Raw genomic sequence first — 15515 nt, 5'->3', positions numbered from 1 at the left:
GTATGTGGTTATAAAATATATATTTACACATATAAAATATGTAGTTAGATGAAGCAAATGTCATAAAATACTAACAGCTGGTCAATGTATGTGTACATGCGTGTTCGTTATTCTTTCTGATCTTCTGTACATTTGAAGTCTTTCTCTATGGTGTGGGGAGATGGCTCAAAGTCAGAGGTGTGCTGTACCTCGGCTCTCGGCCCCGCAGCCTCTCTGGGTGCAGTCACCTGCAGCTAGGGGGTGCTGTGCTCCTGCTGTAACTGGGGGCATTTCCCACTAGTTGTCTTCTCTCTGAAGTCAGCATCCTGCCTATAATCATGCTGACCTGGTGGTGTGAAAACCCCAGAGCTGTCACTGGAGCTCATTCACATGTGTCTGGGCCGCTCCTCACCACCCCAGGAGAGATCTGGCTGAGTTCTCCCTCCTCCCTACCAGCTCAGCCGGTTCCCGTGTTCTTTAGCCTCCCATTTTTACAGGTGAAGCTGAGGCTCACACTGCTCATGGATGGCTATTTGGGTCAGCTTTTCTTCTCTGTGACCAATATACCCAACAAGAATAGTTTAGTGGAGGAAAAGTTTATTTTGGCTCCCAGTTGGAGAGGTTTAGTCTGTGGTCGGCTGACTCCACAGCTCTGGACCCAAACTGAAGCAGAACATCATGGCGGGGGGCATGGCCGAGGAGAGCAGCTCAGAATGGCAACAAGGAAGCAGCCAGCTAGGCCACCAGGACAAAACAAGAACCCCCGACACACCACCGGGACCTGTTTCCTCCAGCCACACCCTGGCCATCTACAGCCACCACCCAGCCAATTCCCATCAGCGCCCCAGTCCACTGATCAGGTCACGGCTCTCACAGTCTCGTCACCTCCCCTGGGCACATGCTTGTGTTGTCTCCCACAGGAGCTTCTGGGGGCCACCTAAATCTAAACCACAACAGTGGCAGAGCCAGAATGTGAGGACTCTAGGACTAGTGACTCCTAGCTCTGTTCCTGACCGCTGTTGAGTTTACCTGCTGAGAATTCCCAGAAGCACCCACTTACACGGCAGGGCTCAGACATCTGCTGGACAGGCGGGGCTGTTTGGCTTCAGTCTCTATTTTTCTCTAAACCTTGGGTGATTTCCATCTGTGACCTGTCTCTTTTCCCATCATCCCTTTACCTCGGGCTCTGCCTCAGCCCTTCCTTTCTACTTACACGGTCGTTGGCCACGACACCTCACGGGCTGCAAGTTGGGGCCATGGGTGTGGCTGAACTTACCATGCACCATTCCCTGCACAGCTTGCTGTGAAGAGCAACAAGAAAATGGGAGCCCCTGCATGGCAAAATTGGGACTCCTGACAAGAGTCCTCTAGGGAAGGAGGACAGAGGCATAAGGAGAGAAGCAGGTTGAATCTGTAAAGTTTCATTTATATTATGAACAAATTTCAAGAGAATTATGTTGAGTGAGAAAAGTCAGTCCCAAAATATTATTGAATTACAACACATGATAGAAATGGGGGCCATATTTGGATTGCCAGGGGCCAGAGGTTACGGGCTAGGTGCTACAAAAGAGCAACTGAGGAATCTTGGCAGGGATGGAAATGTGTTCTATTTTGACCAAATCAGTGTCTTCTTCCCAGTTACAACACTGAATTAGAGTTCTGTAAGATGTTGCCATGGGAAAACGGTACATAGGATCTCTGTCATTACACATGGATCTTTTTTTTTTTTTTTTTTTTTTTTTGGTACCAGAGATTGAACTCAAGGCCACTCAACCACTGAGCCACATCCCCAGTCCTATTTTGTGCTTTATTTAGAAACATGATCTCAATGAGTTGCTTAGCATCTCACTTTTGCTGAGGCTGGCTTTGAACTCAATCCTCCATCCTCCTGCCTCAGCTTCCCAAGCAGCTGGGATTACAGGTGCATGCTACCACACCCGGCACACAGGAATCTTTAGTGATCTCAAAATACAAAATTACTTTTAAAATAAAGTACCTAAAGGAAATATGATAAAATATTAACATCTACTCTAGCTTTGGGGTAAATGACAATCTGTTGTATTTGCTATTTTCTTAATGTTTGAAATACTTAGTGTTTTTGTTTGGATATGAGGTGTCCCCGCAAAAAAAATTCCTGAATGATTATGAGAGCCATAACCTGATCAGGGTAGTGATCCACTGCGGTTAGTGATCTGAAGGATTACCAGTTGGTAACTGTAGGCAGGTAGGCAAGGCTGCAGGAAGTGGGCCCCGGGGGTGTACGCTGGGGGTTATGTATTTTGTGCCTTGCTCCTCCCTCTCTCCTCTTCCTGGCTGTCAGGAGCTGACCAGCTGTCCTTGGCCATGATGTTCTGCCTCACCTGAAGCTCAGAGCAATGGGCTCGGCCAATTCTGGAACGAAACTCTGAAACTGTATGCCCCAAATAAAATTTTCCTCCTCTAAATTGTTCTTGTCAGGTATTTTGGTCACAGGGGTGAAAAGGTGACTAACACGCCCAGTATAAGCAAAGCCCTCTGGAGTTACCTACTCTGTTTTGTATGTATGCAGCTTTGTCCAAGGCCCATTCCTGGTCTCCTCAGGCTGGTGTGGTAAAAGCAGGAGCCCCAGGAATTTTGTAAGGGATGAAAGAGGTGCCGAGCAGGGGTGCTGAGCAGAGGTGCTGAGCACAGTTGAGAACTGTGCGTCTGACTTCTATCTTTATTCAACCTGTATTATAAAAAAATAGAGACATAGATACCAGAATTTATTATATAGCAAAAGTACAGGTTCACAATGCAATAAAAAGGGACTAAAAAGACATGTAGAATAGTTGAGATGTAAAAATAGAAAAGAATGTCCAAAGACCCAGTCAGATTGGAATATAATTTTAGGAATCACTAAAGAGTGAAGTGTTTCCAACTCAGTGTCGCGAAGTGTTTCCAACTCAGTGTCGTGAGGATAGACTTGGTAGTGGAAGGTCTACTCGCATGGATTCTGAATGACAATCAGAAGATATTCCTTATCTATGGAGAGACATGGACAAAATTAATTCACCCTAAAATTATACTTCATCAACATTTCAGCTAGTCTGGGTTTTCTCTTCCATACGTCGCGTGGACCTGTGTAGACTAATGGCTGTATATCAGAATCACCAGGATAATTTAAAAATACCCTTTTCCTCAGGCTGGCTCCAGAGATTTTGATTTTATTGATCTGGGGTGGTGTCCCAGCCATGGATAATTTTTTAAAAAGCTCTGCAAGTGATATAAATGTGCAGCCAGGGAGAGAACACAGCTGTAAAAAAAGCTTTATTTAGTTTATGGGCAATTCTGATTTGATCGACGTACCATGCAGCAGTGTGTTCTAGACTCTATGTAGGAGCCTGACTTCCAGCTATTTATTCACACTGTGAACTCAGTTCCTTCCAGGAAGGAAGGGTGCTGTGGTTGCTGTCTTCTGGTAGACCAGGTAACAGTGCTTTACCCACAAAGAGGGTTCCGGCCCCATGGGACTTGGATCCACCCCCTACTCTGTCTCCAGGATGGAGGACTTTCTGCCACTCTCCAGAAAGTCTGAGTGCTAAGTTCACCAAAAAGGGGAATTACAGCTAAATTCTTTTTTGATTACTACTAATAAATCCAAGTGGGCAAAATTCAAATTGCTCAAAGGTCAAATAAATTGATAATTTCATATGTTTTTCAAGTTGAAACCTTAAGATTCAAACATCTCCATTTTGTAAAAGAATATTATGTTTCATAATGTATGTTAAAACCTGTACTCCTCATTCTTTGAAACAAGACTTTTAACTAGTCAAGAATAAAGAAGCTTTACATATGAAATGAAATGCCAAATTACCTGGAGCTACCATGATTTCATGTTTCTTTGATCTGATCCTGAGAAAAGTGAGGTCATTCTGAGGATCGATATCACGGACGGTGCTCTTGGCTTTCACCGTCAGCTGATGGAGAAGACCTGCATATTGAACTGTTGTCGAGTTGTCCAAGGTGGTTCGGATTGGAATGCCTATTATGAGATTTAATTTTGGGTTATTTTTTTCTGATTATAAAAGTAAAATGCACATTGGAAAAATATTGGGAAATGTTGATAATTGCAAGAAGAAAGAAAAAATGACGGCTGACATTGCTCACCGGTATCCATTTCAGTTTATTTCCTTTCAGCCTTTTTTTGTTTCTGCAAAGATTTTTAAGCATAGTTAAGTCAAACCATATTTACAAACTAGACTTGCTTTTTTCTTCATTTAAGTTATAGCATACAAGCTGTCTTTGTTGACAACATCATCACTATTATTTTCAATCTCTGCATGCTTTACTATTTTATGCATATATCATAATATAAACAATCCCCTTTTGTTTGGTCACTTGGTATATTTTTTATAGCTAATGATGTGATGAATATTTTTTGTGTATGAATCATTTGGAAGCTGTTGATTATTTATTTCAGTGCTAAGTTAACATGTTTTTATATAAAATACATTCCCCCAAGCATCCCATCTACAGCAAGTCTGCTTTGAAAAACTTGGTCTGTGACATGGTGTTAGGCTTCTTCCCCGAAATCAGAAACGGAAAAGATATCACTGTGTATGAGATCAAAAGGGATTCTCACAATTTCTTACTAATTCCTCACACAGTATTCTAACACCTTACATTTTATGTTAGAAAAATATGGGGACAAAGATACTGTACTTTTGTGGTGTGCTCCCTGGTTTTGCACTTATTCTTTATTTAAATACTACTAAATTTGGCTACTTGTTAGCTTTGTTGTTCTATTATGGTTTAAAACACAATCTATTAATTTACCAAAGAATTCTAGCTAGAAAATATGTACATATAATTCAGTTCAGTGCATATCAATGTAGCTCAGTTGGGGCCACCCAGGGTTCAAGGCCCATTATGCAACAATACTGTAATAGGTGTTTTACAAATATTGTATGTAATCAAAGATAACCTTCAAAGTATTTTAAAACTGCCAGACAAACAGGAATTTCCAAGATTTGATTTGCAAGCGTGTCTTTATTTTAGAAAACACAGGAAGAGAATTTGGGATTGTGATCAAATTCCTTAGGTAGATGAATTAAGGCCAATAAACAAAAGAGTTGAACATGGCTCTTAGTTTTCCTTCAGAAAATGTAGCTCGAAACTACTAAACAAGATGAGCACTTTAAAGAGTGGAGGAATATTACAAACTTAGGATTTTATCAAGTTTTCATGAAACTGCTGGACACATCCACTTTGACTTTGAAACGGACCAACCTCTTTTAAAGATAATCACTATCTCCAGAAAAGATTGCACTAAACTTTATAAGGACAGTATTTACAGGGACTCCTATTCTCCTATTAGGTGTTACATAAAACTATTAATTTCTGAATTGTTATTTGTTGGCCACTCTTCCCCTGAAAGGTGGTTGGTGATTGTCTTTTACACTTGAGGGAAGGTCACAAAGCATGGATCTTTAACAAGCTGGAAACAGAACATAGCCAGCCCTCAACCTTTGAGAACTTTCTGAAAATAGTTTCATTTTGCATCCTAAATACTGACTGCCTATGAAGTCTGCATTGCTCAGTGTCAAAACAAGAAATACAACCAGAATAAATTATTTAAAATGTAGATGACAAGATTATGAATCAAAATCTCAGGCCTATTTAGTTAGTCTGTTCATGCCCCAAGTCAATAAATAAAATAGCTAGCCTTTCTGAATAATAAGTGCCCACTATGGAAACACCTGGGAGTTTTTCACATACACTACAGACACTTGAAAACAATTGAGAAATATTTGAGCTCCTGCTTGGTACCATGCAAGGTAATTAAAGTAATTTAGGAAAAAGTAATTTTAGCACGTGATAAAATTCACCCACTTCCTCTCTGAGAAGTAACTGCTGTGTCCTGGGCATCTCTCTACAGGTATTCTAGGCCAGCTCAAGAATGCATGTGTTTGTGTTCATGATCTGTATAAAAATGGTATCATTGTTTGATTCAGCACAAGTAAAGCTAAGTGATCATATTAGTGACAGTTCAATGAATGTTCTGCAGTTCACTTATACAACACATCCTCCTGACAGGCAGTAGGCTGCCCCAATCTTTGACTCTCAGAAAAAAAACTGCAATGTATGTCATCTCACAGTTATTTGTATGTGCAGGATAAATTCCTAAAATGGAGCTTCTAGAACAAAGAGCATGAACATTTTAAAATTTGATACTGGTGAATTTATGACACTACTTTGAAATATGACTCTATGTGATCCCAGTAAGCTTGTACTCATTATTTATTAGTTTGTCATTTTCAACCATACATTTGTACTTTGGTTGATAGTCTGTATTTCAAAATAAAAGGAATTGGCTGAGTGACTTATAAAATCTAATGAAATTCAAATGATTCATTGTTAGAAATGTCAAGAATATTTAAAATTAAGAGCCCACAGCAATCATGTTTATATACATAAGAATGTATGATAGGTATGACTGCCTGGGAGACATTTATACTCGCCACTATCTATTGCAATGATCAGGGTTTCCATATTATAAACAATGGATGCTTTTATAAATGGGAAACCAATGCTAACAATTAGTCTAATCAAAACCTATACCATTCAGCATTAACAAACTGATAAGTCTACTGTCATGAAGAGTCTATGTTTCAATAACAGTGAAACAAAGGACTAATGTTTAGCAAGCTACATGATGAGAATGAAATGAACAGACATAGGACCTCTAACCACAAATGCAATCTGAAAATGTGTTCAAATGTTTTGTCTATAATTAGTAGACCAAAACCACTAGTAGAGAACAAGACACAAACACTGTCTTGGTTAAGTATTTTCAATATGAATTTCACATGATTTCTGAAAGCTGCAGATCTGCATTAGAATAGATGGCACTTTTATCTAAAATTGAATAGGCTATTGAAATTATTGAAATTGAGTATTTTATTACATTCTGGTCACACTACTTACACCGTATGCTATTAATAAATATCTTCATCATATACTGTGGTTACTAATGATCTGACCATAAAAATAAGCCCCTAGTTTATATTTTGGATAAAGGTTAATTTGACTCTTAGGTGAAAACTGAGTATCCAGCAATCTTGAAAAGTGCCCTGAATCCTTATGCATCCTAGTGGAGGTTAATTAAAAGTTAATGGCTATTTAAAATGTTATTTTACTGCCTTTTTATGAGAGGAGTTTTGATTGAGATACCTCAGAAAAATAAAGTGAAATTTGCTTTTTAAGTTCCACTACTCAGAGATAACCCCTATATATAACATATGCCTACCGTTTCTTCCTTATTTAAATGCATGTGTGTACTGGCTACATAAATGATTAGAAAGAGTTGGCAACTGCTTTGTTACCTGACTTTTTCATCTAATACTTTGAGTGACTCCCCCAAATCCTCAAATATCCTTGAACATTTTTAATAGAGTCATGTTCATTAAGCAGCTAATACATAGTTACTTAAAAATCTCCCCTGATCTGAGACAGCTTTGCTATTTGTCTGTTTGTGAGTGTTGCATATGATGCCTCAGTGAGTATCCTTATAGTAAACCTTTCTTCACCACTCCTTAGAGAGGAATTACAGATCCAGGGTATGGATATTTTTCAGACATCTGATGCATATCATCAGGATTATGTGCTTTAAGGTTAAGATCTGCCAACAAAGCGCATTGGATGAACTGGCCTGGGTGCCACAGAAGAATGCACTGGGTTCAAGTCCAACCTAAATTTCAGAAGAGGACCTTATTTAGAAATAGGGTCTTTGCAGATGTAATGAGTTAAAATGAAGCCACCTGGGATTTTGGTGGGCCCTAATTCAATATAGTTGGGCTCCCTGAGTGTAAGCAGAGACAGAGGAGAAGGCCACGTGGCAGGGAGGCAGACTTGAATGATGTCTGTCAGCCTGGGGAACACTGAGCATTGGCAAGAAAGGCTCCTCCTCTGGATTTTCCAAAGACAGCACAACCCCGTGATATTTTGGTTTCAACTTCTCACTTCCAGACTGAGAGATAATAAATTTCTGTTGTTTGAAGACATGGGTGTGTGACACAGCAGCACCTCTATGAAATCATGCAGATGGCACCTTCAGGGGGTGTGACACAGCAGTCGCAAATACTTGGAAATAAGCAGTTTAGTCAGGTCTAGGAAATAGGGCTGAACCACTTGCTAGAAATATGTAACACACTTCTTGACTTCTCTGTAGAAATGATCCTAGATCCTCTCTCCCCTCTGGTTCTCAGGCTGAGTGAATTTATTGTAGTCATATTTATTACATGTATTTAGCACTGTGTAATTTTTTATTTTGTAAAACAATATTTTTGTAAAAATTAAATTCGCACATTCTCAGAATTACTCTATTACAATTGTATTAAGTATTGGCTATTGTTCTGGGGACTTGGCAATTATTATCTCATTTAATTGTCACAACCACCATGAAAGTAGGTTATTTTCCATTCTTAACGGTAAGGAGTTTAAGCAGACTTTCAGTTGGAGGTTGCACAATGAATATTTATTGATAGATTCTACCAGGCCCTGACCTGGTTATATGCCAATTGTATGGTTGCACCATGAATTATGTTAAGTAGCCACTCCTATTTCAACTCATGCTCTGGAATTTCTGGCACCTCTTCCCCTTATAAATGCCTGAATTAGCAATGAAACCATCAGGAGCCTGTAAGAGGTCGCCACCACAGCTGGGCGTGGAGCAGTGTGGCAGGGGAAACGCTGTGCCGAGTCTTAATGAGGATTATGCAGTGAGAGCAAGTTCCTGTCCAGTCTCCAGATTTCCTAGTTGGAAATGCACTGGCTCTTCTTATACCATATCCACAGAGACTACTCGATAAATGATATTAAAATGAATTCTCAAAGTTTTTTTTTAAAACAAAATATGGTAAAGAAATGATTTCATTTAAAATAAAGACTGAAACTCTGAACTCTTCATAATGTTAAAACAAAAGCAACCTGCCGGTTGTGATATTCTCCCTGACCTCAACATGATAGGTTTACTGGCACTCAGAACTGATGAAAGAAAATTACTAAAGCTTTAAAAAGCAGACAATCTACAGAGTTTCTTAGGAATATACAGGTATTTTTAGATGTCGTGTTCATATTTATAGCCCTAGCTCTTAGCAGAGTGCTTGGCATCTAATATATACTCAATAGATGCTTGGTAAGTAACTGCTTTAGCTAAAATATACAAAATATGCTTTTAATATCTAATTCAAAGATGTTTGCCATAAATTTTGCAAAGAAAAAGAGGTTCCTGCTTGGGCTCCTTTGTGTCAAGAAGGCAGCCTGTGACATATTTACCTTCTGCATTTACAACCATTGTTCCAATAACCCCTTTATGGCTCTGGATCCTCTTTAGAGTTTCTTCCACCTCTGCCTGGAAGAGATTAGGGAGTCAATCAATCAAAAGGGTCTTTGGGTTGACTGACACCAGTCCTAAGGAGAATGATGTGTGCAAGGATACCCTTTCCACCATCTCTGTACTAGATGCTGTCATCTCAGATTTTTAAAAGTCGGCTTGAAAGTTGTAAAGTCCCCCACACAAGCCTCTAGAAGATCCCCTCTTCCTGCCTACAGCCCTGAAAAGTTCATGGGCTTGAACCCCTCCAGAGACAGAGAGCTTACTGCCTCACAAGAACTCATTTTATTTGTCCCCATATGATACAGAAGAATATTTTACATTGCAAAGAAATCTTCCCTAGATCATATTTCACTTGCCGATCTTTCTGTAGTCACAAAAATTGCTTTTCTATTCTATAGTCCTTTAAATATTTATAGAACTACATCATGTCCTCCCTCTGTTTAAAAAAAGCCTTTAATGGGAAATATTATCTTCATTAATGCTACCTATTGGGGGGGGTTCATTCAAATGATCACATTTACAGAAGGGTGTTCTTTAAAAACAACATGTTTCAGGATTTTCTTGATAATTAGATCTTGAGTCTTGATACAAGCTGAATGTTTAGCTTGTAATGTTCAATGTAATGCACAATTACATCCAAACCTCATGAATGAATATTAAACTCATCTATTTGAAAAATATATTTAATTTTCTTGAAGTTGTAGGTGGACAGAGTTCCTTTATTTTATTTGTATATGGTGCTAAGGATCAAACCCAGTGCCTCACACATGCTAGGCAAGCACTCTGCCACTGAGCTACAGCCTCAGTCCTGTTTGAATATATTTTATGCACCAATCCTATTATATTTTTTCTTCCTCTCTAGAAATACAAAATTCAAGAATAATCTTCTCCAAACCTGCACATGGTAGATTGTATCTACCATTTTTTTCTGAGCAATCACTGGATATTCTGGAATCAAACAGCATTCTTCACAGTTTCTTGATGAGGATTTATTATACTCTTTTTCCCGCCAAGACCATACAGGTGAACATTTTGTTACTTTAGTCAAAAGGTGGTTTCCTTTTCCACTTTAGTGGGTCTTGATATGTTCCCTTTTCCACCACATTCCAGGTGTTTTTTACATTTCAGGCATTATCGCACTAAATTCATGATTTCTGACGTTATGAATGCTATCTATTACTTACCAATCCTGTTCTTTATCTCATTGCCAAAAACTGAAGTAAATGCATTTTAAGAGGAAACTATTCATCAATACCATGAATGGAAACTGGTTATCATTTGTCATAAAAGAATAACTGTACAAAAAATGGAAAAGGGGCACATTATTATGTTCCATTGCAATGGAAGTTCTGAGCTAGTGATCTGCTCTTAAGATGAAAAATGGAAATTACCAATGATAGTAGTCTTAAGGACCCGATAGTGCCAGAAACTTGGTCCTGTGTACATTCTAAAGACACACACATGTGTGTCTCACAGTATGACTCACTCTGTTATCTGGTATTTCTGGACCATCATAAGTTGCAATGGATGTTTGCATTTCACTTTGGGAAACTGCACTAAAGCCTAATAACTGTATAAGGCTCAATAACTTATTACATTTCTGACCTTTAAGACAATGTCCACACTACTGACAACCAGTCTCCTGTTTCCCTCTTCTCCTTTACTTCACTCTCAAACTCTCTGCTCTTCCCGGCCTTTCCTCTCCTCCCAGTGTTTGTCTTCTGCTTTCTGAGTCCTGCTGGTACAACTTCTGGGTCCCCACTGCCACCCCATTTTCACTCCTCTTTTAAGTCCATTTTCTTTCCCGGTCCCTACATTCCTGTTCTCTCTTTTGGCTGGGGAGGGGAGGAGCTATCTCTCCCTCCCAGTCTCCCCCTCCTCTCCGTGTGCTTGCTCTTCCCATCCCACCCTCCCTTTCCTCGCAGCATCTCATTTCTCCTCTGCATCTCGCCTCCGCCCTTGCGAACTTTACTGGCTCCCGCTTTTCTCATCCCCCTCGGCCTTTCCCACCTCCTCAGCCTCTCTCTCCTGTCTACGTGCCACCTCCAGACTTTAACCCCCAAGACAGCGTCCCCTCATCTCCACACCTCCCCCTCGGCGGTCTCCCTGCGCCCCTGCACGAAGTCTCCGGAGCCCCAGCGTGGCCGCGCCCCGGGAGCCGGGCCGCGAAGTCCCTGCCGGGGCGCCGTGGGGGCGGCGGGGACGCGGGATTTACCATTGCAGCGGCGGAGACTCCGCGCTCAGTCAGCCACCGCCGCCTCCGCGGATGTCAACAACGCTTCCAGCCGTTGCTAAGCGACGAAGGCGGAAGCAATCTCCCGGAAGCCCAGAGCCGCGCCGGCGCGTGCGCGGCCGGGCAGCAGGCTCTTCCGCCCCGACAGCGGGAGCGGGGCCCTCCGGGCCGCCGTAGGCGAAGGCAGGCGGGCGGCGGGCGACGGGCGCTCACCTGCGTTTCGCCCGCGCAGTCGGGTGGCGGACTGCGGCCGGGCTCCCGCAGGCGTGCGTGCGCTCCCGCTCCCCTAAGGCGCGCGTTAACGTAAGTGCCGCGCGTCCTCGCAGGGACGAGTTGGCCGCCCGCGCGCCCGTCTGTCCTCCGCCCGGGACTTCCTCGCCGGGAGACCGCGGCCGTCGCCACGTGCGGCGCGTGCCCGGGCCGGTGAGCGGGGCTTTGGGCTGCGTTAGATGCTCGGCGACAGCCCCCCGCCACGCGTCCTTGGTTTAATATTGAAGCCCGCGACGTGAAGGTCGCGCGTGTGTTAGTTTATAGGCCCCCACCCCCGGCTGTCGCCCCACACTGCCCAAGTGAGTTGTCACCACCAGGGTTTCTCTCCTCGGTTAGGACCCTCCTTTTGGCCACACCCCCAGGTGCTGAGTGAGCACAAAACGCCGGGGGTAGCGCTAGAGGCTCTGCGTGTTGCCGCTGCAGAAGAGGATTCCACTGGGTGTTTAACTGACGGAAATCGCTTGAAGATCAATTAGGAATGGTCAGAAGTCACTTGACCTTTTGAAGGACATTGCTAATATCCTTGTAGCCTATGGGGAGGAGAGAAATTATTACGTGAAATGCACGGCTGCAGTCACGTTGTGAATTCTTGGGGTTTGAAGAGGACACGCATTGATTACTAAATACAGGTTGGAAGTCGGAATGCATCTCCATCTCCATTGGGACCATGCCAGGATGACTTCTTATGGGCTGATTCAGTTTTGAACAGGCATGCTTATTGCTAGGAATGTCAGCTAGAATCTGAATGGGCTCTTGGTAGGTAGGGGTGCTCTGCAGTGGCACGGAACTTGGTGGACTAGGTGACCATTTTAACCCTGTTATTCTTTGATATTTAGATACAGAAGCCCTGAGAAACTCTAGTTCTTCTTTGGCCCCAGGGAGATTCTTGTCACTAATTCTCTCCTCTTTTTTTTCTCTTCAAGCAATTTTATATATCTCAACAAGCTGATTCACAATCGAAAGCTAATCTCACTTGGCATTCAACACCGGGACTCCAACAGATAATTTGGAAAGGACAGTTTGAGTTGTAGGGGAGGAGTTTGAGTCAGGTGTGGGGATGTACAGATTTACCTCTTAAATGATAGATTGTATCTACCATTTTTCAATGATAAAAACATAGGTCTTTAATACCGACTGAATTGTATAAAGACTGATTCTTGGGCTCTTTGGGTGTTTCTGATCCAGGAGGTTCCCTCTGGAATCAACACAGCCACTGGCTTTTACTATACAAGTCGGTGGCAGTGCACCCTATCTGTTAGTTCAGTCAGCTTTAATAAAGGCACTGACTGCAATGTGTGGAGTATTAATTCCCTGGTTTCTGGAGTCAGGGTGTCAATCGCATTCAGTAGCTCATAGCTGCCATTAGAGTAAGGAAAGACTCCCGCCCGAAAGGCACCCAGGAGAACCCCACTACTGAAAAAGAAATAAGATTTAGCCAAACTGACTTCCAACCAACAGTTAAGTTTGACACTCTGCACAGGAAATCAATGAGGAAAATATGAACCATTTTCTCCATATCGATTTTCACTTCTAATTATTCCTAGGAGGTAGCTTGCTTTAATTTTTATGCCTTTTATTGGGGGGACTATAATGGATATCCAGAGCTGTGTTGTATCAAGCACCTCTGCAGTACCTGACGTGCTTTGTACCCTATTCTCAGTATGTGTGGGTTCTCCCTGTACACATCTCTCCTTCTATCCCTCACCCTGTCTTTTGACTCAAGTGCTAAATAACTTGGAACTTCAGGGAAAATAATAATAATACTTTTTGTAAGTACTCTGACATAACCTCCAAAGTTGTGGTATATGCAAAACATTATTCCTCACATATAATTTTGTTCAAATGAGATGATTTTCTTCTGGATGGGGATGGATTCTCTCTTGAATTTTTATAATTTGCTGCTGTTCTCTGGTTAGCCCAAAGAAATCAGGTAACATCATGGATTTGAGTTTTTCCTTGGAATTTTCTGTACCAGCCTGTTTTTGATATTCCTGCCAGTTGGCGAGTATTACAAATTGGTCCATACTACATCTTGTGCCCATTTCTTTCAACTTAAACGTAACTTCTAATACTCTGTTGTTTTCCCCAGGAAGCAGACACCAGATTGATCTAAACTGCCCCTTAATACTAAGGCAGAACTACACAATGTCAGTTTTATCATTGAATATTCCACATAAACGGCCCAATGTCAAAATTATAGAAGTAGAGATTTAGGGTTTCAGAAGATCATCCATTTCCTGCTTCTGAGGACAGAGGCACCTTTGGGGCTAATCCTTTTCAGGATCCAAGTGTAACATCAGTATTTACTTCCTACTGAAGGAATCCTCCCTGTTGGAGGCCAGTGGTTTCCTAGGCCTAGGGTTTGGAGTTGCATGCAGCTGGGTGTTTCTAGGCATGCTTCCTTGAACAAAAGAAACCCTCAGAGCATCCTCATTTGTAAAATAAGATCGATGACAGCTCCCTGAGGGCTGATGTGAGGCTTGAATGATGCAGTGTGGGTGAGATGCTTGACTCCTACCAGAAGCACAAGATGGATCATCTGACCATGTTTCTTTTGTTTTTTCTTTCCTCTGGTCAGTTTTTCCTTCTTTCCTCCAGTCGCTTCTTCTCCCTCCTCGTCACTCCATCTCACCATCCTTTACCTCCCCGATTTTTTCCTCTTTTCCTTCTTAACTCTTCTCCTCAGCCTCCTTCTTCCTTCATGTCCTCCCTAGGGAAAGTCTTCAGAATTCATTTGGACTTTCTCACCAAAGAACATTTTTCCCTTTTCCCCCTTAGATAACCCATTATTCAGTTAGAACTTTTCTTCAAATCCGATTTTTTTTTTTTTTAACTCCCCCTTTTAAACTTTAAGCTCCCTTCTCGGACATTTTCCTTCTCAGTGCATTGCACTCAGTTGATGTGCTCAGCTCCTCAGGTTGGAGGCAAACTATATATTCCCTGTCTATAAATAATGTCCAAAGTAGGAAGAGGGAAGGGCTGCAGGGGCAGTAAATCCCACTGCACTTTATATGCCCCCTCTTTTCTCCAGGATCTCCAAGGTCTGCAAGCTGTTTTAAAGATCTCTGATCTATTTAGTTAAAAATTACTTTGGCAAGTATAACTAAAGAAGTACAGCACATAAAACATGTAGAGTGGGCGAGGAACCTCATCATGAACTCCTGTGTAGCCCCTGACCGGGTCCAAAGAAGGAAAACACTGTCCCATTTCCAGAAGCTTTCATGGCGCCACTCCCAGCTATTGCTCCTGCCCTGACTTCCAGCAGTGTAATTTAGTTTTTGCCTCCTTTGAAATTACATCCGTGGAATTACCCAGCAGGCAATCTTGTTTTGAGCGCACTCTGTTCGACCTCCTGTTTGTGGCAGGTGCCTGTGTCATAGGTAGTTGGAGTGTCTTCACGGTTGTTTCTGCACTGCACTCAGTTGTAAGGAACCACCACCCCCTTATCTACCCCTTATTTATACTTTTACTGTTGACACATATTTTGGTTGTTTCTAGCAGTGCCACAAGCATTCATTCACATGTTATTTAGTGCACATGGGAATCACTTTGGGTATAGAAGTAGGAGTGAAATTGCTGGGTCACAATGTAAGATCTATTCTCTGGGAAGGCCATACTTTTCCAAAGTGGTTGTGCCCCTATACCAATGTACCTACCAGTAGTAGCACAAGAGAG

The 15515-nt window shown here is 41.9% G+C and overlaps 1 protein-coding gene across 1 annotated transcript; it reads right to left on the bottom strand.

Moving 5' to 3' along the window:
• Window positions 1-2751: 2751 nt before the first annotated feature.
• On the bottom strand, window positions 2752-11636 carry Dynlrb2 (dynein light chain roadblock-type 2). The gene is made up of 4 exons (XM_076839101.2): window positions 11553-11636; window positions 9277-9352; window positions 3815-3982; window positions 2752-2982 (listed from the first exon to the last, which is right to left on the bottom strand). The coding sequence occupies exons 1-4, from the start codon at window positions 11553-11555 to the stop codon at window positions 2939-2941; spliced, it is 291 nt and encodes a 96-aa protein (XP_076695216.1). The 5' UTR covers window positions 11556-11636; the 3' UTR covers window positions 2752-2938.
• Between the last annotated feature and the right edge of the window lie 3879 nt (window positions 11637-15515).

This window comes from Callospermophilus lateralis, chromosome 18 (genome assembly GCF_048772815.1).
Source record: "Callospermophilus lateralis isolate mCalLat2 chromosome 18, mCalLat2.hap1, whole genome shotgun sequence".
In the NCBI taxonomy this organism is placed as follows: domain Eukaryota; kingdom Metazoa; phylum Chordata; class Mammalia; order Rodentia; family Sciuridae; genus Callospermophilus; species Callospermophilus lateralis.
This window is presented reverse-complemented; position numbering and strand designations above follow the sequence as displayed.

Bases quoted from the DNA above. Each gene is read 5' to 3' on its own strand.
- Dynlrb2 (XM_076839101.2), bottom strand. The intron at 3,983-9,276 runs GTAAATATGTCA...ATCTCATAATAG, and splicing joins AATGGTTGTAAATGCAGAAG to GCATTCCAATCCGAACCACC. The intron at 2,983-3,814 runs GTAATTTGGCAT...GTCTCTCCATAG, and splicing joins TGAAATCATGGTAGCTCCAG to ATAAGGAATATCTTCTGATT.